General features: G+C 45.2%; 1 protein-coding gene across 1 annotated transcript in view; it reads right to left on the minus strand.

Annotated features, from left to right (window-relative positions):
* Positions 1 to 25,410, minus strand: part of utrn (utrophin) — a 382,291-nt gene that overhangs the window by 183,290 nt on the left and 173,591 nt on the right. The window contains 5 exon segments of the mRNA XM_055639965.1: positions 716 to 844; positions 8,504 to 8,683; positions 11,274 to 11,444; positions 17,733 to 17,888; positions 22,596 to 22,769. Coding sequence (XP_055495940.1) covers positions 716 to 844; positions 8,504 to 8,683; positions 11,274 to 11,444; positions 17,733 to 17,888; positions 22,596 to 22,769 — 810 coding nt within the window.

The following is a 25,410-nucleotide window of genomic DNA, read 5'->3' on the forward strand; positions in this document are numbered from 1 at the left end:
GAGTTGGATGATCAGGCATGATCATATTGAATGGCGGTGCAGGCAGAGGGCAGAATGGCAGAATGGCCTACTCCTGCACCTATTTTCTATGTTTCTAAATCTGCACGTCTTTGGAGTGTGTGAGGAAACTGAATAACCCGGGGAAAACCCATGCGATCACAGGGAGTGGGTACAAACTCCGTACAAGCAGCACCCATAGTCAGGATCAAACCCAGGTCTCTGGTGTTAGAAGGCAGCAGCTCTAACATTAGTTTCTTGTAGCGCAGGAGGATGAGACGTGATCTCAGAGAGGTGTATAAAATCATGGGGAGTATAGACTTAATCCAGACTCTTTTACCCAGTGCAGGGGAACTAAGAACCAGAGAACATAAGGAGAGTGGGTAAAGATTTAATAGGAACCTGAGGGAGAACCTTTTTTTACACTGGAGGTGGGTATATGAATTGAGCTACCAGAGGAGGTAGTTGAGGCAGGTACAATAACACCATGTTTAGACATTTGGATAGGTTTAGAGGGATATGGTTCAGGTGGAATTTGCATTGATGGGGCATCTTGGCTGGCATGGGCAAGTTGGGCTGAAGGGCTTGTTGTATGACTCTATGATCATGTTATTTCCCATTTACATGTACGCTATAACACTTCCTGTGCATACATAGGACTCTGACGTCCTTCAGAGAGCAAATTCTATTCTCACATAAATCTGACACTTTTTTTTACCTGAAGTATTTCATCCTTTTCAACATCTGACTTCTTATCAATCTCATCAAGCAGAATTTCAGTTTCATACAGCCAGGTGCTTATGTGGGCAACATTCCGATTCAAATCTTCCAGCTGATGATGGTGATCCTATCGGAGAAAGAAAATGACAAGAACTGTCCAAGAGACTCTTCTCCGAAAGTTAATTTGCAGTTTGCACATAAACACAGCTAAATGTAGCGGGCAACAAAATTTTAACAAAGCAGGTGGACCCAGCTTTTGAAAAATATTCACGATTCATCATCTTGAAACAAATTTCCAGTAACCATATACGGACATTACTGTCAAAGCACAATGATTAAACGGCCTACATATTAAAAATAAAAACAGAAAATGCAAGTATTATATATCACCATCCTAGAACTTTGTCATCTCACCCAACAAAAATATTATTTTGGACAAAAACCATTACAAATCAGAAACTGGAAAGAATTTCCTTTCATCTGGTGCTTTCATAACATAACATTTAAGAGACATTTGGACAGGTACATGGATAGGGCAGGTTTAGAGGGATATGGGCCAAGCATTGGCAGGTGGGACTATTGTAGATGGGGCATGTTGGTCTGTGTGGGCAAGTTGAGCCGAAGGGCCTGTTTCCACGCTGTGACTACCATTTTATCTTAATTATGAATAATAATGGCAGGTAGCTTAATTTGATCAATGCATCCATGAGACCATGCAAGCTTCTGCAAGAGATAACGCCCTTAAGGTAACATTGCATAAGGATGGTACCATATTTTCAATACACGGGTTTAACGATCACAAAAGCATTAACGGGGAAATTAATATATATTTTTAATGAATAGATGTTAGAACATGAACTGCACGAGTACTTGAAATGTCTTAACCACTGAGTTACTGATGAGGAAATTTTACTGAGAAGGGTAGGGCCGGTGAAGCTGCAGATATTGCCACTGACCCAAGTTTGATTCTGACCTCTTGTCCCATCTCTGTTCAGGCGGAACATTCATTGCCTTGAGAACTGTCTGCTGCATCTACATGCTTGCTTCATGTACAAAGCGATTTGGGCCTCATTGACCCTCTTTCTTTCCCAATCTGTCACCATTCAAATAATAATATGCCTCTCCTTTTATTACAAATGTAGTTCAACTCAACATGTTCCTTCCTCACTAAGTGGTCAACTCGTATTGGAGTCTTTTTGCACCTTCCTCGTAGCGAAAATCCTCTCTAGCTTTGTTGTCATTTATTCCATTCAGTAACATCATAAAAATCATTGGTATGTATCAGGGGCCGGCAACCTACGCCACGGGCTGGATCCGGCCCGCAGGCGTAACACACAACACTTATCCGAGTGCAGTTCTCTCACACACACACACACAGCCAATTCCATATCACAACACCTGTCGACTCGCGCTCTCTCTCTCTCCGTCCCTAACCTCCCACCCCCTCTTCCATCCTCCCAACACTGTCCCCCACCCCAGTGCCGCGGCACGTGTGAAACTGAAGCGGGCTGAGAGCGGCTTCGACGAGGCGGTGCTGGAGCGGTTACCTCGGGAGCACCAGCGGGGTCGGTGAGGAGTTCCGCTCCGGCCACAGTGTTGCCTTTAGTTGTATCATAACACCTGTCAACTATATTTTTGTTGCCCTCTCATCTCTCCGTCCCTAACCTGTGGCACCCCCTCTCTTCCATCCTCCCCAACAAGCGTGCTGACCCCCCACCCCAGTGCTGCGGCACGTGTCCAAACTGAAGCGCGGGCTGAGGGCGGCTCTAGGCGACAAGGCGGTGCTGGAGCGTTTCACCTCGTCTCCAGTTGGGATGCTGCACCAGCGGGGTCGGTGAGGAATTTCTCGCTACACTGGCTCCCGGTGCACTTTCGAGTTCATTTTAAGTTGTTATTTGTTTTTAAATTATGGGCTTGTACCTCTCTGAGCTGCGCATAGCGCCCGGTCCCTCAGGTCAGCTGGTCTTTTCTAGTCGGAGGCTATATTTTTGTTGCGACTCTTGAAAACCCTGCCGTTGCAAACTATCCATCTTAATTTAAAACACATTTGTTATTGACCTATGGCGATAGATGTTTTTGGCCCTTTATTTTACTGCTCACATTTCTTTTGATTGGGTCCTGGGTCCTGGCTCCTATGCAGAACAAGGTTGCCGACCCATGATCTATATTGTCAAGAGCAGAGGACAAAATCCTCAGGCACCACAACAGACTGCCCAACATCCAGTAAAGTTCCTATTTCTACCTCCTCTCTCGGATGTTTTTTTTTAATTTAGAGATACAGCACGGAAACAGGTCCTTCGGCCCCACGAGTCCGTGCCGACCAGTGATCCCTGCACATTAACACTTACCCTGCACACACTAGGGACAATGTTACATTTATACCAAGCCAATTAACCTACAAACCTGTACGTCTTTGGATTATGGTGGGAAACCGAAGATCTCGGGGAAACAAACCCAAGCAGGTCACAGTGAGAAAGTACAAAATCCGTACAGATAGCACCCATAGTCAGGATCAAACCCGAGTCTCAGGTGCTGTAAGGCCTCCCTCCGGCTCTGTTGCCTTCCTGGTGCCAGGGTCCTGGATGACTGCGAGCGGCTGCTGAACATTTTCAAGGGGGAAGGCGAGCAGCCGGAAGTCATGGCACACATCAGTACAAATGACGTGGGTGGGGGAGGGGAGGGATGAGGTCTTGGAGTGAATATGGAGGCAAAAGGCAGGACCTCGAGAATTGCAATCTCTGGATTATTCCCGGTGTCATCTGGTCGGGAAGGCCGGAATAGAAAGATAGGACTGATGAAGGTGTGGCTCAGGTGTTGGTGCAGGGGGCAGATTTTTAGCTAATTAGCATCCCTCTTGGGGTAGAGGCGACCCGTACAAGAGGGACAGGTTGCACCTTAACTGGAGGGGGACCAATATCCTTGCGGGGAGCTTCACTGGCGCCATTCAGGAAGGTTTAAACTCAAGAGGGGGGGGGGGGGGGGGGGGGGGGGGGGGGAGAGAAATAGAGCAGTAGGTCAGAAATTGAAAAGAGCGATGGGAAAATAGAGGTTAAGGGCCAGTAGGTCTCAAAAGAAGGATAATAATAATAATAATAATAATAATAACTTTACTTATAAAGCGCTTTTAGACAACATCAGTTACCACAAAGTGCTGTACATGGGAAGTCAACAAAAAGTTATTACAAACTACTAAAACCATTAAGACGACAGGACTATAAAAAACAGTAAAAATTAAAAGACATTAAAAGCACTAAAACAGGAACAAAGTCTCAGCCAGTGTCGAAAGCCAGTGAATAAAAGTGAGTTTTTAGGGAGGATTTAAAGATGGACAGTGAAGGGGCCTGTCTGATCTGCAGCGGCAAGGTGTTCCAGAGTGCCGGGGCAGCAACAGAAAAGGCTCTATCCCCTCTGAGCTTCCGCTTAGACCTTGGTACCTCAAGGAGCAGCTGATCCGCTGACCTGAGGCACCGGGCAGGAGCATATAGGTGGAGCAGCTCAGAGAGGTAAGGCGGGGCGAGGCCATTCAATGATTTAAAAACAAATAAAAGAATTTTAAAATGAACTCGAAAGTGCACTGGGAGCCAGTGAAGGGAGGCCAAAATTGGCGTAATGTGCTCCCTCTTTCGAGTTCCGGTTAAAAGGCGAGCGGCAGCATTTTGGACCAACTGGAGACGAGCCAACGAAGCTCGTGAGACTCCAGAGTAGAGTGCGTTACAGTAATCCAGCCGAGATGAAATAAAGGCATGGATTACTGTTTCAAAATGCTGCCGCTCGAGAATGGGCTTCACCTTTGCCAGCTTCCTTAGGTGAAAGAAGCTGGCCTTAACCACTGCGCCTATTTGTTTATCTAATTTAAAATCACCGTCCATCATAAAACCCAGGTTTAAAACTGTTGGCTTTACGAACACTGCCAGTGGACCCAAGTCAACAGAGGGAGGTTCACGGTAGCCATTAGGGCCGAACAAAATCACTTCTGTCTTTTTTTCGTTAAGTTTAAGACCATCCAGGACTTAATGTCCTCAAGACAAGACAGAAGTGATTTTAGGGAATAATTATCTTCTTTCCTGAGTGGCATATACAACTGGCTATCATCCGCGTAAAAGTGAAAGGAGATGCCATGCCTTCTTAAAATTGAGCCCAGTGGAAGTAGATAAAGGGAGAAAAGCAGGGGCCCTAAAATTGAGCCCTGTGGAACCCCATATGCCAAGGGAGCAGAGGAGGATACAAAGCCACCAAGGCTTACACGCATGGTTATATCTGCCAGATAGGACCTGAACCATCCCAGGGCACTGCCACAGATGCCCACTTGTTGCTGTAATTGGGAAATTAATATTCCATGGTCCACAGTGTCGAAGGCGGCAGATAGGTCCAGCAAGACAAGAACCATATAATTACCGGAGTCGTTTGCCAGGAGGGTGTCGTTAGAGACCCTTAGCAAAGCCGACTCTGTGCTATGCATAGCCTTGAAGCCAGACTGAAAGACCTCCTGGATGTTGTGCTCATCCAGGAAGAGTTTCAGCTGAGCATAAACTACTTTCTCCATGATTTTCGAGATAAATGGCAGCTTGGAGATTGGCCTAAAATTGGCCAGGACAGTCTGGTCCAGGCCAGGTTTCTTGAGTAATGGCTGCACTACAGCATGTTTAAATTTTACGGGGACAACCCCAGAAGACAAGCTACTGTTTATGATGGCGAGGACCGACTGCCCTATGCTCGGGAAGACCTCTTTAAAAAGAAGAGGAGGGACAGCATCACATGGGGAACCCGACGGCTTGATATGGGTAACCACATCCTCTAGACCCGACAGCGTCAGGGGAACAAACTTATCAAATGCCACCAGGCAAGGGGCCGGAACAGGTGGGTCTGAGGCAGGAGCTGAGATAAGAGCCCTAATAGAAACAACCTTGTTTATAAAGAAGTGCAGGAAGTCGTTGCACAATTCGGGCGATGCTTCCAGGCAGACAGGCTGTGGGGCATTTAAAACAGAATCAATAGTTTTGAATAACGCACGTGGATCGTGGCGCTTAGACACTATTATATTAGAGAGATAATATCTTTTTGCCTCTTTAACAGTATTTTGGTAGTTTCGCCAGCTGTCCTTTAGGATTTGCGATGAAACCTGTAGCCTGTCCTTCTTCCACATTCGCTCAGCTCTGCGACACTCCCGTCGAGCTGTACGAGTTGCGTCACTGAACCAGGGCTCGGGTTTAGCTCTGGGCTGCAAAGTTTTTAATGGGGCCACAGAGTCGAGAATAGTTCTGCAGGAGGAGTGGAACCAAGAACTAATCTCCTCCGTACCAATGGAAATGGACACAGAGGGGGCACAGAGCTGATTGAAAGCGGCAGAGAACTGGCCAGCAGCAGAGGGGTTAAAGGTCCGACAGCGCCGAGCAGACACAACAGGTCTAACTGCAGCACTGGAGAAACCAACATCAAATATTACCGGCATGTGATCAGAAAACACACTGTCACAGACCTCCAAGTTTAACACAGGCAAACCATAAGATAGTACAAGGTCTAATGTATGTCCATGTTTGTGTGTGGGACCAGACACACACTGTGCAAAATTAAAAGAATCAATAAGATTTAAAAAGTCCTTCCCCAACGGTTTATCGGGACAGCACACGTGAATATTAAAGTCCCCAACCAAGAGGATACGGTCATAGGTTACACAAAAAAGCTGGAGAAACTCAGCGGGTGCAGCAGCATCTATATGGAGCAAAGGAAATAGGCAAAGTCTCGGGCCGAAACCCTTCGGTCATAGTTGGGTATAATCCCAGCTAGAAACTCAGAAAAGTCACTCACAAAGTCCTTATGGTATTTGGGGGGTCGGTAGATGACACCACACAGCACCGTGGTAGGGTAAGCAGGAAGAGGTGAAGAAACACGATGAAGCTGGAATATGACAGAGATTTGTTGCATTTGGGGAAGCCTAACATGGGCAGGACCTACATGGCGAATGGAAGAGCAGTGGGATCTAGAAGTGCAGGTACATTGTAGTTCCTTGAAAGTGGAGTCACAGGTAGAAAGGGTGGTCAAATAGGCTTTCGGCACATTGGACTTCATCAGTCAGAGTGTTGAGTATACCCTTGTAATAGTCTGTTCGAACTCCTACCTTCCGGCAGATGTTACAAGGCCTTCTACGCCCACACCTCCAGACTCAGAAACAGCTTCATCCCCAGAGCTATCGCTACTCTGAACCGGCCCTGCTGAGTGCCCCCCCCCTTTCCACCAAATACTTGTGTTCAGTCTGTCAAACCCTACTGGATCTCGCAGTTGCTCACCTTTCACCCTACCAACACGTTCTCTGACATGATCCCAACACCAGTCACATCTTCCCATCCCCACCCATTCCGCCTTCTGCAGAGACTGTTCCACAACTCCCTAGTACACTCATCCCTTCCCACTCTAACCACCCCATCCCCATGTACATTCATGTGCAACCTCAGGAGATGTCCTTCCCTCTCCTCTATGTAATTAGCCCAGCATTCATTCCAGGTGCGACAGAGATTCACATGCACTTCCTCTAACCTCACCTGGTGTTCTGACCTGGCCTCCTGTACATAACCAAGACCCAGGATAGACTCAGCCATCTTTCCACCAAATACTTATGTTCAGTCTGCCAAGGCCTACTGGATCTCCCGGTTGCTAACCATTTTAACACTCCTTCCCATTCCTATACTCTACAAAGCCCTTAATGGGCTTGCCCCCACCTACATTAAAAGTTTGCTCACCCACCACACCACCTCCAGGTCCCTCAGATCGGCCGACTTGAGATTGCTGAATATCCCGCGGTCTAGGCATAAGCTCAGGGGCAACCGTGCCTTTGCGGTTGCAGCTCCTAGACTGTGGAACAGCATCCCTCTTCCCATCAGAACTGCCCCCTCCATCGACTCCTTTAAGCCAAGACTAAAAACGTATCTATACTCCCAAGCCTTTCCTGACGTCCTCTGAGCGAGGGCTATACGTATGTAGTGATGTTTGTTTTTGATCTATGAACCACTGTTGTTTGTTACACTATTCTTATACCGATGTAAAGCACTTTGACAAACAAGAGTTGTTTTTTAAATGTGCTATATAAATAAAAGTGACTTGACTTGACTATACTCACCTTTCTATCATGGGCCTCCTTTATTGCCAGGGTGAGGCCATATGTAAACTGGAAGAACAGCATCTCATATTCTGCTTTGGTAGGTTACAACATTCAATTCTCCTATTTTAGCTAACTACCAAATTTCCCACTCACTTTACCCCCACCCCTTTCTTTTCACCCCCTCCTCCCCTGTGCCCCACCTGGGCTCACACTTATTTCTCCGCTCCCTGTCCCATTCCCCCGCCATTCCTTCATCTAGTTTCACAATTCCTTTGTCTCACACATTCTCTTTGCATCTCTGGCCTTTGTCCAACCATACGCCACCTTTCAAACAAATCCCTCACCTGTATCCAGTCTGTAGAAGGGTTTCGACTCAAAACGTCACCCTTTTCTTCTCTCCAGAGATGCTGCCTGTCCCACTGAGTTACTCCAGCATTTTGTGTTGATCTTCGGTTTAAACCAGCATCTGCAGTTCCTTCCACTACCTAATATTTGCCAGAATTTGTCCTGACCCTAATCTCTTCCGCTTTTCTTCCCCCCTCCAACACAATCAGTCAGAAGAAGGTTACTGACACAAGATGCCACCTATCCATATTTTCCAGAGATGCTTCCTGGCCCGCTAAGTTCCTCCAGCATTTTGTGTCTTTTTCTGTAAACCAGCATCTGCAGTTCCTTGTTTCTACATTGACTTACCAATAGTCTGGTACGCCAACTCTGTGCCAGAGTGTGGACTCTGTTCCAGCTTGTGTTCAATGCACCCAGGTTATCCTCTAGAAACTGCTCACTGCCTTCTACCAAACCTTGCAGGCCAGCACTACTTTCAGTAATGCCACCGAGTTCACTTCGCTTTGCCTCCAAGTCTTTCAGAATTAGCTGTTGAAATAAATTTGTGTGGATTACACATTCGTAATTAACAAATCCAAGTTGACCACTCAAGGATCCATTTTAAAATAAGAAAACCATCATATCACAACTTGACAAATCCTTTCACTGCACGGTAAACTTTAAAATAAACATGACCACACATCAGCCCGCACCCAAGGACAAGATACAGTCTGACACTTCACATTTCATTAAAAATGGCACATTTTAAAAAAGTTTAGTTTGGTTTAATGATACTGCGCCAAAATGGGCACTTCAGCCCACTGAGTCCGCCCCGACCAGCGATCCCCACACATTAGAATATCCTGCACACACTCGGGCCAATATTACTTTTATACCAAGCCTACAATAAGCCTACAAACCTGTACACCTTTGGAGTGTGGGAGGAATCCGAAGATCTTGATGAAAACCCACGCAGGTCACGGGGAGCACGTACAAACTCTGCACGGACAAGCACCCGTAGTCAGGATGGAACCTGGGTCTCCGGCGCTGAAAGGCAGCAACTCTTAGCACTACTACACGGATATGGATTATGGATAAATGTTATGGATTTATGGATGTTATTATATCAAGAGCAAGATGGCTGCCTCGCCAACAGTCTGTCTTTGTCTTTTCCTCTTTTGTGTTTTTAGTTTGTTGTAAATGTATGTTTTCATTTATTTCTAGTTTTGCATTATGTGGGGGGTGGTGGTGGAAACTTTTCTCGTCTCTTTCCTTGACGGAGATGCCACTTTTTCCGTGTCATATCTCAGTCTGCACTGCAGCCTAACATCGTGCAGCTGGTGGCCTCTTGTTTGGGATTTCTAGAGCTCCAAAACCGCGGAGCCTGCGGACTTTAACATCTCGGAGCGGACGATCCCTTTGCCAGAGGTCGGCCTTTGGTGCTCCAACCTGCGGGAGCTGCGGACTTTAACATTGTGGAGAATGCAGTCTCCGTTGAGAGACAGATTTCGGGAACTCCAAGCAGCAGACGTTCGACCGCCTCATTGTGGGAGCTCGATCGCCAGCTGCGGATGGTTCAACTCCCCCGACTGTGGGAGGAAAGGAGGAAAGAAGACAAGACTTTATTGCCTTCCACCACAGTGGGGAATATGGAGGAGCCGCTGTGGTGGATGTTTATGTCAATTTTTATGTAGTTGTGTGTCTTGGTGCTTTTTTGACATGACTGTATGGCAAATCAAATTCCTCGTATGTTGCAAAAACAAACTTCCCTAATAAATTACGATTATGAATTATTATTATGATAAATGCAGGATGGATATTATTATGATAAATATATGGTGGCACAGCAGTTAGAGCTACTGCCTCACAGTTCCAGAGACACTTTGTTAATGTATGGATTTGAGTGCCGTCTCTGCAGAATTTTGACCCAAGTATTTCCTGTAGATGCTCCAGTTTCCTCGGTCATCAGAGAGGCATGTTGGTGAATTAAATTGACCATTGTCAAGTAGAACAAGGGGTACAGGGAAATTAGAGAAAATGAAATGAATGGGATTACTCCTCCCTCCTGGAGGAGAGACTAAATGGGACAGATATTCTTACAACTATAAACTGCCATTCAACACTATCTCTTCAATTGGAAACGAAGAAACATGTCAAAAGAGAACATTGTGAATGAGCAGGACTGCCATCAAGCCGAATCTCTCAGCCAAATATTGAGAATAAATAATAGTTTTAGCATTTTTGAAAACCATTTTTCAAGCCAATAGAAATTCAAGCAACCGTTTGGGATTGACAAAAAACCTTCACCAACTGGGCTTGGGAAGCAGCTCATTCATGAATTGTCAACAATAGGGCTCACCGTGCCAAAGTGAATTGCCCATCGGTTTGGCCAAGAATTACATACAGGTCCTCGTCAGTCCAAGGCCAGGTTCCGTTCCAGCGTACTGTTCGTAAGCCAAACAGAACGGAAGTCGGAAACGCCACCGCAAACCAAGTCCTCGCGCGGAAGAAGATGCCTGCAGCCATGCAGCAGCGGGCAAATACATCCCGCTGGTCTCACAATGCTCATTCATATGCAGCGGGCCAGGATACTCCCAGCAAGCAGGCCCAACCTGCCCGCTGCAGACTCTCCTTGGAGAAGGACGCCCAGTAGGCCAAACCTCTTATGGCGTATGGCATTCTGAACGCAAAAGGGTCATTAGGAATGAGGAATAAATGGTGGCCTTACCAGCCATTTCCACATATCATAGATAAATTGTGTGCCGCAAAGAAACAGATGCACAATGCCAATTCAGTCCCTCGTGCCCTGTGTTGCCATTCAATGAGCTCATGTGTGACTTCTTTAACAATTCCATAATGAAAAATGCTCTCCAATTTCAATCATGAAAAGGTAAGTAAGTAAGTAAGTTTTTTGGCCAAGTATTCACATACAAGGAATTTGCCTTGGTGCTCTGCCCACAAGTAACAACATGACATACAGTGAAACACTAAACATTAATAATAATAAAACATTAATGATAAGGTAAAATAATGATAATGAAAAGGTATCTTGCAAATTAACCATAACGTTTGAATCACAGTTCACATCGAAGCACAGACGACAAGTTGAGCCAGTGAAGGTGGGAAGCACAGTACTCACATTAATCGATTTGATTTCAGTATCTAAGTTATCAGACGTTGGTCCCCGAGATGATTTAAGCTTCACTTCACCTTCTCTTGCAGCCAACCACTCTGACAACGACGTGGTCTCATTCGTCCACTTGCGGGAGAGTTGCAAGGCCTTCTCTAGGTCCTGCTTCCCTTCAGTGACCTGCAAATCAAGGGCAATGTGTGTCAAAGATGGGGCTGATGCCAAAGCATTGAAGAGGTGACTTGAATTTCTCATCAGTGAAAGGCACCGAAACCTGTTCTGAGAAATTCCCTTTGCACGATGATAGTGAAATTCCATGCACCGAGTTTACCCAAGTACAACATGAGTTGCCATATACAGATTGCCCCCACACCAGTCAGCTAACCCTGGCTGCCTGTAGCATTCTGCCTGCCATCTTGCCAATGGTGACCGGGCCAGCTTCCTCACAGACTCCTAGCCTAAGCTGCCATAACCCTCAATCTCATTTGCCAATAGTCAGTCCCTGGCATTTGGCATCAATGGCTGGGGATTCAGTTCAGTTTATTGTCACGTGGACCACAGGTGCAGTGAAAAGCTTTTGATGCGTGCTATCCAGTCAGCGGAAAAACAATATATGATTCCAATCAGTGCATTTTCAGTGTGTAGATACATGATATACCAACAGGGGGCGACGCACAATGGCAGCCTCGCCAACAGTCTGGCTGTTTGTTTGTCTTTGTTTTGTTATTTTTCATGTATTTTAAAAGTTTGTGTTAGTGTTCTCTGGTTTGTTTTATGTGTGGGGAGGAGGTGGTCGGGGGAAACTTTTTTTCAATCTCTTACCTTGCCGGAGATGCGATTGTTTCCGGGACGTATCTCCGGTCGCTCTGCGGCCTAACATCATGGAGCTGGAGGCCTCGCTCGGGACTGACTTTGAGCCCCACCGTGGGGCGTGGGCTGCAATCCCAATGAGTCTGCGATCTCTTGCCTGGGATCTACGCTCCAACCGTGGCCTACAGATTTCACCATCGAGGAGCTCGCAGTCTCAGGTTGAGACCGATGTCGGGAAAATCCAACGACGCAGACCAGACCCGACCTGGGGTCCGATCGCCCGGCGCAGGGGAGCTGAGACCCCCCCCCCCCCCCCCCGATGTGGGAGCTTGAGCGCCACGACACGGAGGGCACAACCGTCGGCTACGGGAGTCAAGATCGCCCCGTCAACGGAAGGCTCAAGGCCCCCGACTGTGGGAGAATAAAGAAGGGAAGAGACTGAACTTTTCTTTTTGCCTTCCATCACAGTGAGGAATGTGGAGGAGTCACTGTGGTGGATGTTCAGCTTAAAATGTATTTTGTATGTCTTGTTGCTTTTTATTGGTATGACTGGCAAATCAAATTCCTCATATGTTGCAATACATACTTGGCTAATAAAGTATGATTCTGATTGTGATAAGGGAATGACATTTAGTGCAAGGTAAAGCCACCCAAGTCTGAACAAGGAGAGTCCAAGGGTTACCAATGAGGTAGATAATAGTTCAGGACTGCGGTTGTAGTAAGATGATTCAGTTGCCTGATAACAGCTGGGAAGAAGTTGTCCCTGAATCTGGAGGTGTGCGTTTTAACACTTCTGTACCTTTTGCCTGACGGGAGAGGGGAGAAGAGGGAGTGGTCAGGGTGCAACACGTCCGTGATTATGCTGCTGGCCTTGCCGAGGCAGCGTGAGGTATAAATGGAGTAAATGGAAGGGAGGTTGGTTTGTGTGATGCTCTGGGCTGCGTCCACAATTCACTGCAATTTCTTGCGGTCTTGGATGGAGCCGTTTCCAAACCAAGCTGTGATGCATCCTGACAAAAATGCTTTCTTCGGTGCATTTGTAGAAGTTGGTGAGAGATGTGGGGGACATGCCGAATGTCCTAAGCCGTCTAAGGAAGTAGAGGCGATGATGATGTGCTTTTTCAGTCGCTGCTTTAATATGGGTGGTCCAGGAGAAGTTGTCGGTGATATTATCTCCTAGGAATTTGACGAGCTTTCCATTTCAGTTTCACTACCCATCTCATCTTGACAAGAGTGGCCTACCGTTTTCCATCTAAAGCTTTCACCTTTACCTGATAGGCACTGTAGGGACTAGAAGCTGTGAAGTTTATTCATCTCTTTTGATCTTCATGTTAGCATTCTCAACATTTAGCGACACATAAATTGGATATTTTTGTCTTTCCTTTTTGGTTAGAAGCAAAAAGGTAGCTGAGTGAGGATGGCGTAGTTAATTACACAGTATGATGCTTCTCTCGTAACTCGCCGAAGATCTATACTACCTGATTGGGAATAATTCGGAAGACCATATAACCATATAACAATTACAGCACGGAAACAGGCCATCTCGGCCCTTCTAGTCTGTGCCGAACACGTATTCTCCCCATGTCCCACCTACCTGCACTCAGACCATAACCCTCCATTCCTTTCCCGTCCATATAACTATCCAATTTATTTTTAAATGATAAAATCGAACCTGCCTCCACCGCCTTCACTGGAAGCTCATTCCACACAGCTACCACTCTCTGAGTAAAGAAGTTCCCCCTCATGTTACCCCTAAACTTTTGTCCCTTAATTCTCAAGTCATGTCCTCTTGTTTGAATCTTCCCTACTCTCAGTGGGAAAAGCTTATCCGCGTCAACTCTGTCTATCCCGCTCATCATTTTAAAGACCTCTATCAAGTCCCCCCTTAACCTTCTGCGCTCCAAAGAATAAAGACCTAACTTATTCAACCTTTTTCTGTAACTTAGTTGCTGAAACCCAGGCAACATTCTAGTAAATCTCCTCTGTACTCTCTCTATTTTGTTGACATCCTTCCTATAATTAGGCGACCAAAATTGTACACCATACTCCAGGCGCCGGATTTTTTAATTCCCAAGAGGAAGAAAGATTCTAATGGGAGAATGGAGACAATCGTGGCTGACAACAGAAGTCAAAGACAGCATAATACTAAAAGAGAAGGCATATAACATTGAAAGTTTCATGGGAAGCTAGAGGATATGGAAGCTTTTAAAAAAGAACAGAAGGTATACGGGGAGAAAAGATGAAATATAAAGATAAGCTAGCCAATAATCTAAAAGAGGATAGCAAGAGTTTCTTCAGTTATATAAAGAGTAAGAAAGAGGCAAGTGGACATTGGATCGCTGGAGAATGATGCAGGATAAGTGATAATGGGGAATAAAGAAATTAATTCATTCATCATCATCGTTGAAAACACTAGCGACGCAGTGGTGCTGGTTTCGAAACGGGAACGGTGACGGACGCACCACACATCTCTGTCCTCCAGTTCCTGCCGACTTCCGCCACTGGACGTATCGGATTTAGGTGTGTGTGCTTTATCATCATTCCTTGCAATGCTGTGTACGACAGTGATCGCAACTTCTACTGAAGTGTGGATGGCCGTTGGCTCGCTGGAAGCTCATCCGCCCTTTGACAGATCTTGTTTTTGATCCTGCTGGGGGTCCACAGCCCCCTCCTCACCTGGCAAACCAGGTGGGGGAGACGGTTTAGTCGCCGACTATCCAACCATGGAGCAGGTAGCACGGGATTACATGGTACCCATGGCGGGGGGAACTCCCCCCGATCTGACCACCAAAGAAATGGCAGATGTATTGAATATTGAATGTATTGAAATGTCTTTGCTTTTGCATCAGTCTTCACAGTAGAAGACACCAGCAATATGCCTGAAAATCACGAGGGTCAGAGGGTGGAAGTTAGTGGAGTGGCTATTACTAAGAAGAAGGTGCTTGGGAAGCTGAAAGGTCTAAAGGTGGATAAAGGATGGACTGCACCCAGGGTTCTGAAAGTGGTGGCTTTAGAGGCGGTGGAGACATTAGTAGTGATCTTGCAAAAATCACTAGTCAGGAATGGCTCCAGATGATTGGAACATTGGAAATATTACTCTGTTGTTCAAGAAGGGAGCAAGGCAGAAGAGTGGAAACTAAAGGCCAGTTAGTCTGACTTCAGTGGTTGGTAAGATTCTTGAGTCCAACCAATATAAAAGGATGAGGTTTCTGAGTTTTGTTTAAGAAGGAACTGCAGATGCTGGAAAATCGAAGGTAGACAGAAATGCTGGAGAAACTCAGCGGGTGAGGCAGCATCTGTGGAGCGAAGGAAATAGGCCTGAGGTTTTTGAGTACTTAAAGCCCTATCCCACAGTATGAGTTCATTCCAAGAGTTCTCCCGAGTTTGCCCTGATTCGAACTCGGGAGATTTACGGTAATGGCCACTCGTCGGTACTCGGGGCTCTCGTGGACATTGTTCAATATGTTGAAAAATCTTCACGAGTCTTCCCATGCTTATCTGCCGTTAGTGAGTCTTCCCGAGTACCTGCCGTTAGCGCTAAGAGACATCCCCGAGCTCTGACGTACCCGCTACGTTCATTCTCCATGCTTACCACGAGTTTGATTTTTTTTTTTTAAACTCGGGAGAGCTCTTGGAATGAACTCGCACCATGGAACAAAGCTTTTAGTTCATGATAAAATAGGCCAATGTCGGCATGGTTTTGTGAAACGGGGACCTGACGAAGCTGTTGGAATTCTTTGAGGAAGTAAATAGCAGGACGGACAAAGGAGAGTCAGTGGGTGATGATTACCTAGATTTTCAAAAAGCCTTCGATCAGGCTGCTAAGGAAGATGACAGCCCATGGTATCAAAGGGCAGATACCAGCATGGATAGCATGTCGGCTGGATTGCAGAAGGCAACGAGTGACATAAAGGGGGCCTTTTCTAGTTGGCTGCCAGTGACTAGCGGAGTTCCGCAGGGGTCAGTGCTGGGGCCGCTACTCTTCACGTTGTATATTAATGATTTGGACGAGGGGATTGAAGGTTTTGTGGAAACTCATGGAAACTTACCGAATAATGAAAGGCCTGGATAGAGTGGATGTGGAAAGGATGTGTCCACTAGTGGGAGAGTCTAGAACCAGACGCCATAACCTTAGAATAAAAGGACATACCTTTAGGAAAGAGATGAGGAGGAAATTCTTTGGTCAGAGGGTGGTGAATCTGTGGAATTCATTGCCACAGAAGGCTGTGAAGGCCAAGTCAATTGATATTTTCAAGGCAGAGATAGATAGATTCTTGATTAGCAAGGGTGTCAGGGGTTATGGGGAGAAGGCAGAATGGGAAGGAGAGGGAAAGATAGACTAGATGTCCCATTCTGTTTCTATCATTTATGAACTTGTGAGACTTTGATTCCCCATTCTCATAATCTGTACTAGGCAAAACATTTCTGCATCCTTCGCTTAACAATTTGATCTATCAGAAGGAGATCATTTCTCTTTTTTTAAACTCGGGTTGTTCACTATGAGGGATCTGCCTCTCCCTTTCCTCGATATCGCTGTCCAGTCCATATGGCACCTGGAGAAAACCTTATGGTTGGACGATTGAGTTTGGAGAACTGGGGCTGAGCCATGTCCAGTCAAACAGAGCACACAGCATTCCCTCAGGTCTCTTTGCCAATGCAGGCCTTGCCTTAAATTCTCAACTTATTATCCAGAGATTTGTACATTGGCCAACAGAATGCTAGAAAGGAGAGAGTCGCAATCCCCTGTGCATCAAATTCTACTTGCCACTCACCTCACCGACCATATTTACTGGCAAATGGAGGCCTCCCTGGTGATTCTGGGTAATTTATAATACAGCATGGAAACAGGCCCTTTGCCCCAACTTGCCCACGATGCCCAATCTACACCAGTCCCACCTACCTGCGACTGCCCATGGTTCTGTATGTGAACAGGTACTGTACTCACAGTAAGTGTGGTCCTTCATAAAGTCAGGAATTCCCAAATAACACGTCATTTGCCAAAGTAGGATAATGGTGAAAATAAAAAAAACCATGTTGAACATAATACCAAGATAAACTAATCTCATCAGTCTACCCCTCCGTTGCCAACATAATATTAAAGCCTATTACACGGTACTCTCATATCTCCCTATCTATGCCAATTATTATTGTATTTATTTCCATTAGCTCGCCCCTCAGCCTCCAATGTTTTTAGAAAAAAACATTCCAAGTTTACCCAACCTTCTGTTTGAAGCTTACATCCCGCCCCTTATCCAGTCAGCATTCTGGTCAATATTATACTGCAAACCTCCCATCCCAGTGACTAAGAGTTAAATTTGGACAGCTTGACAGCAATGTTTTGCACTAGTCCAATTGAAGATTATTAAAACAGCAACGAACAACCTTGGGGCATTGTAGGTAGACAAAAAATGCTGGAGAAAATCAGCGGGTGAAGCAGCATCTATGGAGAGAATAGGTGACGTTTCGAGTCTCAACCCTTCTTCAGACTGATGGGAGGGTCTCGACCCAAAATGTCGCCTATTCCTTCTCTCCATAGATGCAGCCTCACCCGCTGAGCTTCTCCAGCATTTTTTGTCTACCTTCGATATTTTCCAGCATCGGCTGTTCTTTCGTAAACGCCTTGGCGCATTGTGATCAGTTATTACATTTATGACTAACCTGAGCACCCAGGTCATTGTACAGGAGCTTCAGGACCGTCAGCTGCTCATCCATCTGTTTGGGATTGTCCGACTGCTGTTTCTGAACGATCTGCCTTCCAGTCTTTATCACTGTCTCCACCTCAAGTTTCACCTCACTCAGAGTTTTGTACAGTTTCTAACACAGGGAAACTTTTTGGTTATTCACATTGCGATGGAATTTCCCAACAGCACAACAATGAATTACGTACAGAGTATCCCAAGGCTAGTTATGTTCGCAACGCCCCCCTTTTATTCTCCTAATGGGGAATGGTGGGAGGAAGTAGGGGGAAACTCCAATTAAAATTAAATTCCTAACAATCCTGAATTTTCATTTGGTGATAAAATACATCTTCCCAAGATTGGCCATTTATATAAATCAAACTCCACGTGTTAACAGCATCTCTGTTCAGTTTAGTTGATTGTCACGTGTACCGAGCTTTTGTTGGGTGCTATCCAGTCAGCAGAAAGACAATAAATGATTACAATCGAGCCATTTACAAGATACAGATACATAACAAGGGAATAACGTTTAGTGTAAGGTAAAAACCAGCAAAGGATCAAGGATAGTCTGAGGGTCACCAATGAGGTAGATCGTAGTTCAGGACTGCTCTCTGGTTGTGGTAGGATGATTCAATTGCCTGATAACAGAGGGGAAGAAACTGTCCCTGAATCTGGAGGTGTGCGTTTTCACACTTCTGTCCCTTTTGCCTGCCGGGAGAGGGGAGAAGAGGGAGTGGTCAGGGTGCGACACATCCGTGATTATGCTGCTGGCCTTGCCGAGGCAGCGTGAGGTATAAATGGAGTCAATGGAAGGGAGGTTGGTTTGTGTGATGCTCTTAGGAAGGCCAAAAAGAACAATGAAACTTCTTCAGCGAATTGGATTAAAGAAAATACCTAGGATTTTAAAGTCTACATTAAAAACAAAAGAGTAAGCAGGGAGGAGGTGGAACCATTCAAAGATAACATGACGAATTTGTCCTGGAATTGTAGGAGTTAGGCAAGGTACTAAACAAGTACTTTGCATTATATTTACCAAGGAGATGGACATGGAGGATAGCGAGATTTACATCCTAGAGGACATACGTTTAAGGTGAGGGGGGGGAGGGGGAAAGATGTACTAGGAACTTGAAGGGTAACATTTTCACACAAAAGTTGATGGATGTATAGAACGAGGTGCTGGAGGAGGTAGTTGAGGCAGGTACTATAATAACGTTTACAAAACATTTAGACAGGCACATGGATAGGACCAGTTCAGAGGGATATGGGCCAAACAAAGGCAGATGGGACTATTGTAGCCGATGTGGGCAAGTTGGGGTGAAGGGCCTGTTCCCACGCTGTACAGCTCTATGACTATTAGCGTAGAAATTACTAATACGCAAGAGCAGTTTAGGCTCAAGAGCGAGATAATGTTGGGGCATTAAAGTCGATAAATCCCCTGGGCATGATGGGATTTATCCCAAATTATTAAGAGAAGCAAAGAGGCAGCATAGTGGTGCAGTGGCAGAGTTGTTGCTTTACAGCGCTTACAGCACCGGAGACCCTGATTTGATCCCGACAACGAGTGCTGTCTGTACGTAGTTTGAACATTCTCCCCGTGGGTTTTCCCCGAGATCTTCGGTTTCCTCTCACACTCCAAAGACGTAGAAGTATGTAGGTAAATTGGCTTGGTGCAAGAGTGAATTTTCTTAGTGTGTGTAGGATAGCGTTCATGTGCGGGGATCGCTGGTCGGTGTGGACTCGGTGAACCCGTTTCTACGCTGTATCTCTAAAACGGCGATTCCAGGGTCCTTGATAAAGATCTTTGCAACTTCACAAGCCACAGGCGAACTCTCAGAAGGCTGGAGACTAGCCAGACTTACGGAAAGTGGAGATAGTCCAGAAGATTATAGGCCGCTGAGCCTCATGTCAATTGTAGGGAAGCTATTCAGAAGAAATCTTCTCGATAGGGTTTATTCCCATTTCAAAGGGAATGCGTTAATTCGGGACAGTAATGGCTTTGTACGCAGCAGGTCATGGCTCAACTTAATTCAGTCTTTTGAGAAAGTGATCGATGAGGGGAGGGCAGTGGATGTTGTCTACATGGATTTCAGCAAGGGAATTGAAAAAGTTCCCCATGTTAGGTTGATCCAGATGCAAGGGATTCACAGTGACTTGGTTCTATAGATTCATAACTGGCTTAGTCATAGAAGACAGAGGGGTGGTGTGGAAGGGCATTATTCTGGCTAGAGGTCGGTGACCAGTGGAATTCCACAGGAGTCTGTGCTGGAGCCGCTGTTGCTCGTAATGTATATAAATGACATGGGCGTAAATGTAGATGGGTTAGTTAGTCATTTCGCAGACAACAAGATTGCCCGGGTTCCAGACACTGAAGTACACCGTCAGGGAATGGACAGAGAAATGGGAGATAGTGTTTTCGTTTAGTTTATAGATACAGGGCAGAAACAGGCCCTTCGGCCCACCGGGTCTGCGCAGACCCGCGACCCCCACACATTAACACTATCCTACACCCACTAGGGACAATTTTTACATTTACCAAGCCAATTAACCTACCAACCTGTACGTCTTTGGAGTGTGGGAGGAAACCGAAGATCTCGGAGAAAACCCACGCAGGTCATGGGGAGAACGTACAAACTCCGTACAGACAGCACCCGTAGTCAGGATGGAACCTGGGTCTCCGGCGCAGCATTCGCTGTAATGCCCCTGTCCCACTTTGGAAACCTGAACGGAAACCTCTAGAGACTTTGCGCCGCACCCAAGGTTTCCGTGCAGTTCCCGGAGGTTGCAGGTGGTTGCCAGAGGTTACAGGTAGTGGAAGCAGGTGGGGGAAACTGATAAAAACCTCCGGGAACCGCACGGAAACCTTGGGTGGGGCGCAAAGTCTCCAGAGGTTTCCGTTCAGGTTTCCTAAGTGGGACAGGGGCTTAAGGCAGCAACTCTACCGCTGCGCCGCCCTTTAATACAAGCAAGTTAGAGATTGAAGGGAGACTTGATAGAAGTATATAAAATTATGATAGGTGGGGTAGACAGTCAGAACCTTTTACCCCAGGGTGGAAATGTCCAACGCTAGAGGGCATGGCTATAAGGTGAGAGGGAGAAAGTTTAATGGGGATGTATTATAGACAGAGGGTGGTGGGGGCCTAGAACAGGTTTCCAGGGGTGTTGGTGGCGGCAGATACGACAGTGGCGGCTTTTAGACAGGCACATTGAGGTGCTTGAAATAGAGGGATATGGATTATGAGCACGCAGATGAGATCGGTTCAGCTAGGTATCATGTTCGGCACAAACATTGTGGGCCGAAGGGCTCATTTCTGTGCTGTGCTATTCTATGTGTAAGAAGAACTGCAGATGGTGATTTAAATCGAAGGTAGACACAAAATGCTGGAGTAACTCTGCGGGTGAGGCAGCATCTCTGGAGAGAAGGAATGTGCGACGTTTCGGGTGGAGGTCTCGACCCGAACTGTTGCCCATTCCATCTCTTCAGAGATGCTGCCTTGCCCACTGAGTTAGTCCAGCATTTTGTGTCTGTACTGTTCAATGTTCTATGGTTGGAGCTTAGAAATAAGAAAGGTGCCAGAACACTAATGGGATTGTACTGTGGGCAAGCAGGAAAAGATATGTAGGCAAATTACTGATAGGTGCCAAAACAGTGAGTGAGTGATTTTAACTTTCCCAATATGGACTGAACCTGCTCAAGTATGGGCGGAGCAGAACATAGTGAGGTGTATGCAGGAGGATTTCTTGGACTGTGGGTAGTCCAACTCGAGAATGGAACATATTGGACCTTGTGTTGGGAAATGGTGTTTCAGTAGAGAGCATTTTGGAGATAGGGATTACAACTGTGCAGCACGGTGGCGCAGTGGTAGAGCTACTGCCTTACAGCGCCAGAGACCTAGGTTTGATCTTGACTACGGGTAATTGTCTTTGGTAAAAATGTAAAAAACTGTCCCTAGTGTGTGTAGGGTAGTGTTAATGTGCGGGGATCGCTGGTCGGTGGGCCTGTTTCCACCCTGTATCTCTCAACTAAACTCCATATGCTTTAGGATTGTTTTGAATAGGGAAAAAACTGCACCTTATTTTATTCCTGCAAAGATAATTTATCATGTTAAATGTTTTTTTATAAATATGCAAATGAAATTTGCACCTTGCCATCTTTCCAAGCAAAATTCCAACATTTGAAGCACTTGACCTGTAGGAACCATTAAGTACATTATACAAGTCGGTACATTATAGCCATGTCTTACATTTTGAATATTTTAGTTATTTGTATGCACGTTTGTAGGTGGGATTTGATATGTAGAAGGAGTGTGTCTACTTCTAAAGGAGACTAGCGCAGACTCATAGATTAGGAGTCAGTTGGGTCTCGGAAGGATGGTGAGAATATAGTTTTTATCACACATGAATCATGGTCACGACACACACGTTAATGAGACGACATACCTTTATAAGACAAACTTTCATATGATTTATATGTGATGAATGGAGCAGCGATTCTTTATTTCTTTGCTATGTCTTACTTCAATAAAAGACTAATTAATCAAGAAACAACATTTGGAAGATTCGTTTTAACTATCTCAAGTGTGTTGTGAGTGTGTGTAAACTATACCTCGCCGAGGAGTAATGGCTATCAAAGTTGGACTTTGAGAAGATAATAAGAAACTGCCATTATATGACCTTTTACTGATTTTTTGAAATAATCTCTGCCAAGTGATCACACAGTTATGGAAAGGGTATATCGCTGTATCACGATTCAGCGGCCGATTATATTTTCCTGCTATTGCTCACAAATAAAGACTTGGCAGGCTAAATCATCTGATGCGGCTCCATAATAGTCCAGGACACTCACCATACAATTGTCCAACTGCGATTCTATTCCCTCAGGCTCGACGGTTTGCAAATCCAGCACATGCAAATCAGCTTTAACACTGTTCAAAACACGCTTGCAGTCGAGCATACGCTGCTCAAAATTTGCTGGCTTCTGGAAAAGCTGGAACTTTGTTGACACTTCCCGAAGTTTCCTCTGTCAATTGCACAAAGCACCCAACTTGTGAAGACTTAAATTCAGCGACGTCTTATATATTGTTAGTTTACGTGTATCTACTTATGGCAATCCAGGAAAAGGGCACAAAATCGAAATATATCGGCAACTTGAGATGTATGCAAATTAATATAACGGTGCTTTAGCGACTAACGTTCAAAAAATGTAGTTTTAGAGCACGGCACTCGAAAGAACATGCATAGAATGACAAGGACAAGAATAAAGTGAAAACCCAGAAGTACCGTCTACAATCCTCAATGCAGCAAAGCCTGTAGAAACAGACATGGGAAGATAGAGAGACACATAAGTACAAAATAGATGGGAGACATTCCAGATAGAAAACATCAACTTTACATAAAGCAGCACTGCAGAAGAAACAAACTTCAAACATTCTGATCTAAAAGCAAATATCTGCATATACAAGAAATCCAAAATGTAAACAGGAGATTCTGGAGAACTGATGGTGGATTTTCAACCTGAAATGCTAATACGGTTCTTTCTCCAGAGATGCGGCACGGGCCTACTGAGTGGCTCTGCAGTTTAGTTTTTATTTAACTATTTAATTTTGGAACAGAACCACAACAATTATGCAAGTGGGACCCTGATGCACAGTTTGAATCCAAGTATAAACTCCTTTACAGTAGGATAGAGAGCACAGCCTTGGTCATTCAGTCCAGGAGATTAAATAAAAGATGAAAAACCTTCAGCAAACTTCAACCTTCATAAACAGTTGTAACGTCATGCATTTTCCAATGTTATTGCCAATTAACTGGGCTATTCAAAATGGCTTTGTAAGTGAGAGAGCCTGTCTTTTACGAATCTGATTGAGATTTTTGAAGAAATAACCAAAAAGGTTGATCATGGCAAAAATGTAGATGTTTTCTACATGGGCCAAAAAGGTTCTACATGTTAGGAATGGAATCCTAGAAGGAATGGAATCGAGGGAGAGACTGCTGACTGGGACCATGGAAGAAAGCAGAGGGGAATGGCAAAAGGCTATTTTTCAGAATGGAGGCCTGTGACCAGCAGTGTGCCTCAATAATCGGTGCTGGGCCCTTGGCTGTTTATACCAATGTTTTTGACGAGAATGCACAAGGCATGATTAGTAAGTGCGCAAATGACAATAATGTGAGGGGTATCGTAAAGATGGTTATCAAAAAATTCAGAAGACAATGTAGGGAATGGCAGGGCCTGGGGGGGGGGGTTGTAGAACAGGAATCTAGGAGTGGAGATACATAGTATCTTGAAAGTGGCATCGCAGGTAGATAGGGTGGTCAAGAAGACTTTAGAAACATTGAGTATAGAAGTTGGGATCTTATGTTACAGTCGTACAGGACATTGGTGAGGCCACATTAGGTCAATTTTAGCCATCCTGCTATAAGAAGGATGTTGATAAGCTTGGAAGAGTGCTGAGAATATTTACAAGGGTGTTGCCAGGACCTGAAGGCCTGAGCTACAGGGAAAGGTTGAGCAGGTTACAACTATGTTCCTTGAAGCACAGGAGGAAAAGGGGTGATCTTATAGAGGTGTATAAGATCTGGAGAGCAATAGACAAGAGTGTGGGAATATGGGAATCTAGAAATTAAGTTGAGAAGGGAAACATTTAATAGGAACCTGAAGGGAAACTTTTTCACACAGAGGGTGATGGATACATGCACCAAGCTGCCCGATGAGGTAGTTGAGGCAGGTTCTATCACAACATTTAAAAGACATTTGGACAGGTACATGGATAGGGAAGATATAGAGGGATATGGGTTAAATGCAGGCAGGTGGGACTAGTGCAGATGGGGCACTTTGGTCGGCATGGGCATGCTGGGCCAAGAGGGTTTTACAGTGTAATATGAATCTATGGCACTAAAAGCATTGTTTATTATATTGAATGTAACACCTAAAACCAATTGATGATTTAAAAATTAGAAAGCCTTTAGGTACATTGTCCTTCATCAGTTAGGGTACTGGATATAGAGGTTTAGACGTTATGTTACATTTGTACAAAAAATGAATGCTATACTTGGGGTCCTGTGTTCGGTTTTGGTTACCTTTCTATAAGAAGTCTGCGATTAAGTTAGAAAGAGCGCAAAGAAGATTCACAAGGACGTTGCCATGACTTGAGGGGCTGAGCTAGAGGGAGAGGTCGGGCAGACTAGGACTTTATTTCTTGGAGAGCAGAGGATGAGAGATGATTTTATAGGGGTGTATAACATCAGAGGGGAATGGGTATGGTGAATGAACAGAGTAGTGGAATCAAGAACTAGAGGACATAGGGTTAGGATGAGAGCGGCAAGAATGAATATGAACCTGAGGGGCAACTTCTTCACTCAATGTGGTGGGTATATGCAATGAGTTGCTCGAGGTAGTCGTTGAGGCACATACTATAACAGCATTTTAAAAACATTTGGATAGGGCATGGATACATACATCCAAACACTGGCAAATGGGACGTGTTTAGATGGAGCATCCTGGGTGGCATTGACGAGATGGGCCGAAGGGCCAGTTTTCATGACTATGACTCAGTCATCCAATTAACTTACTTTTTCTTCTACTTGCCCAACTTTAAAATTCAGCAGTTTTCCTATTCTTCTATCAGTGTATGTGGAGAAGGGAGCAATTTGCATACTTGTCC

The sequence above is a fragment of the Leucoraja erinacea genome, chromosome 8, assembly GCF_028641065.1.
Source record: "Leucoraja erinacea ecotype New England chromosome 8, Leri_hhj_1, whole genome shotgun sequence".
In the NCBI taxonomy this organism is placed as follows: Eukaryota; Metazoa; Chordata; class Chondrichthyes; order Rajiformes; family Rajidae; genus Leucoraja; species Leucoraja erinaceus.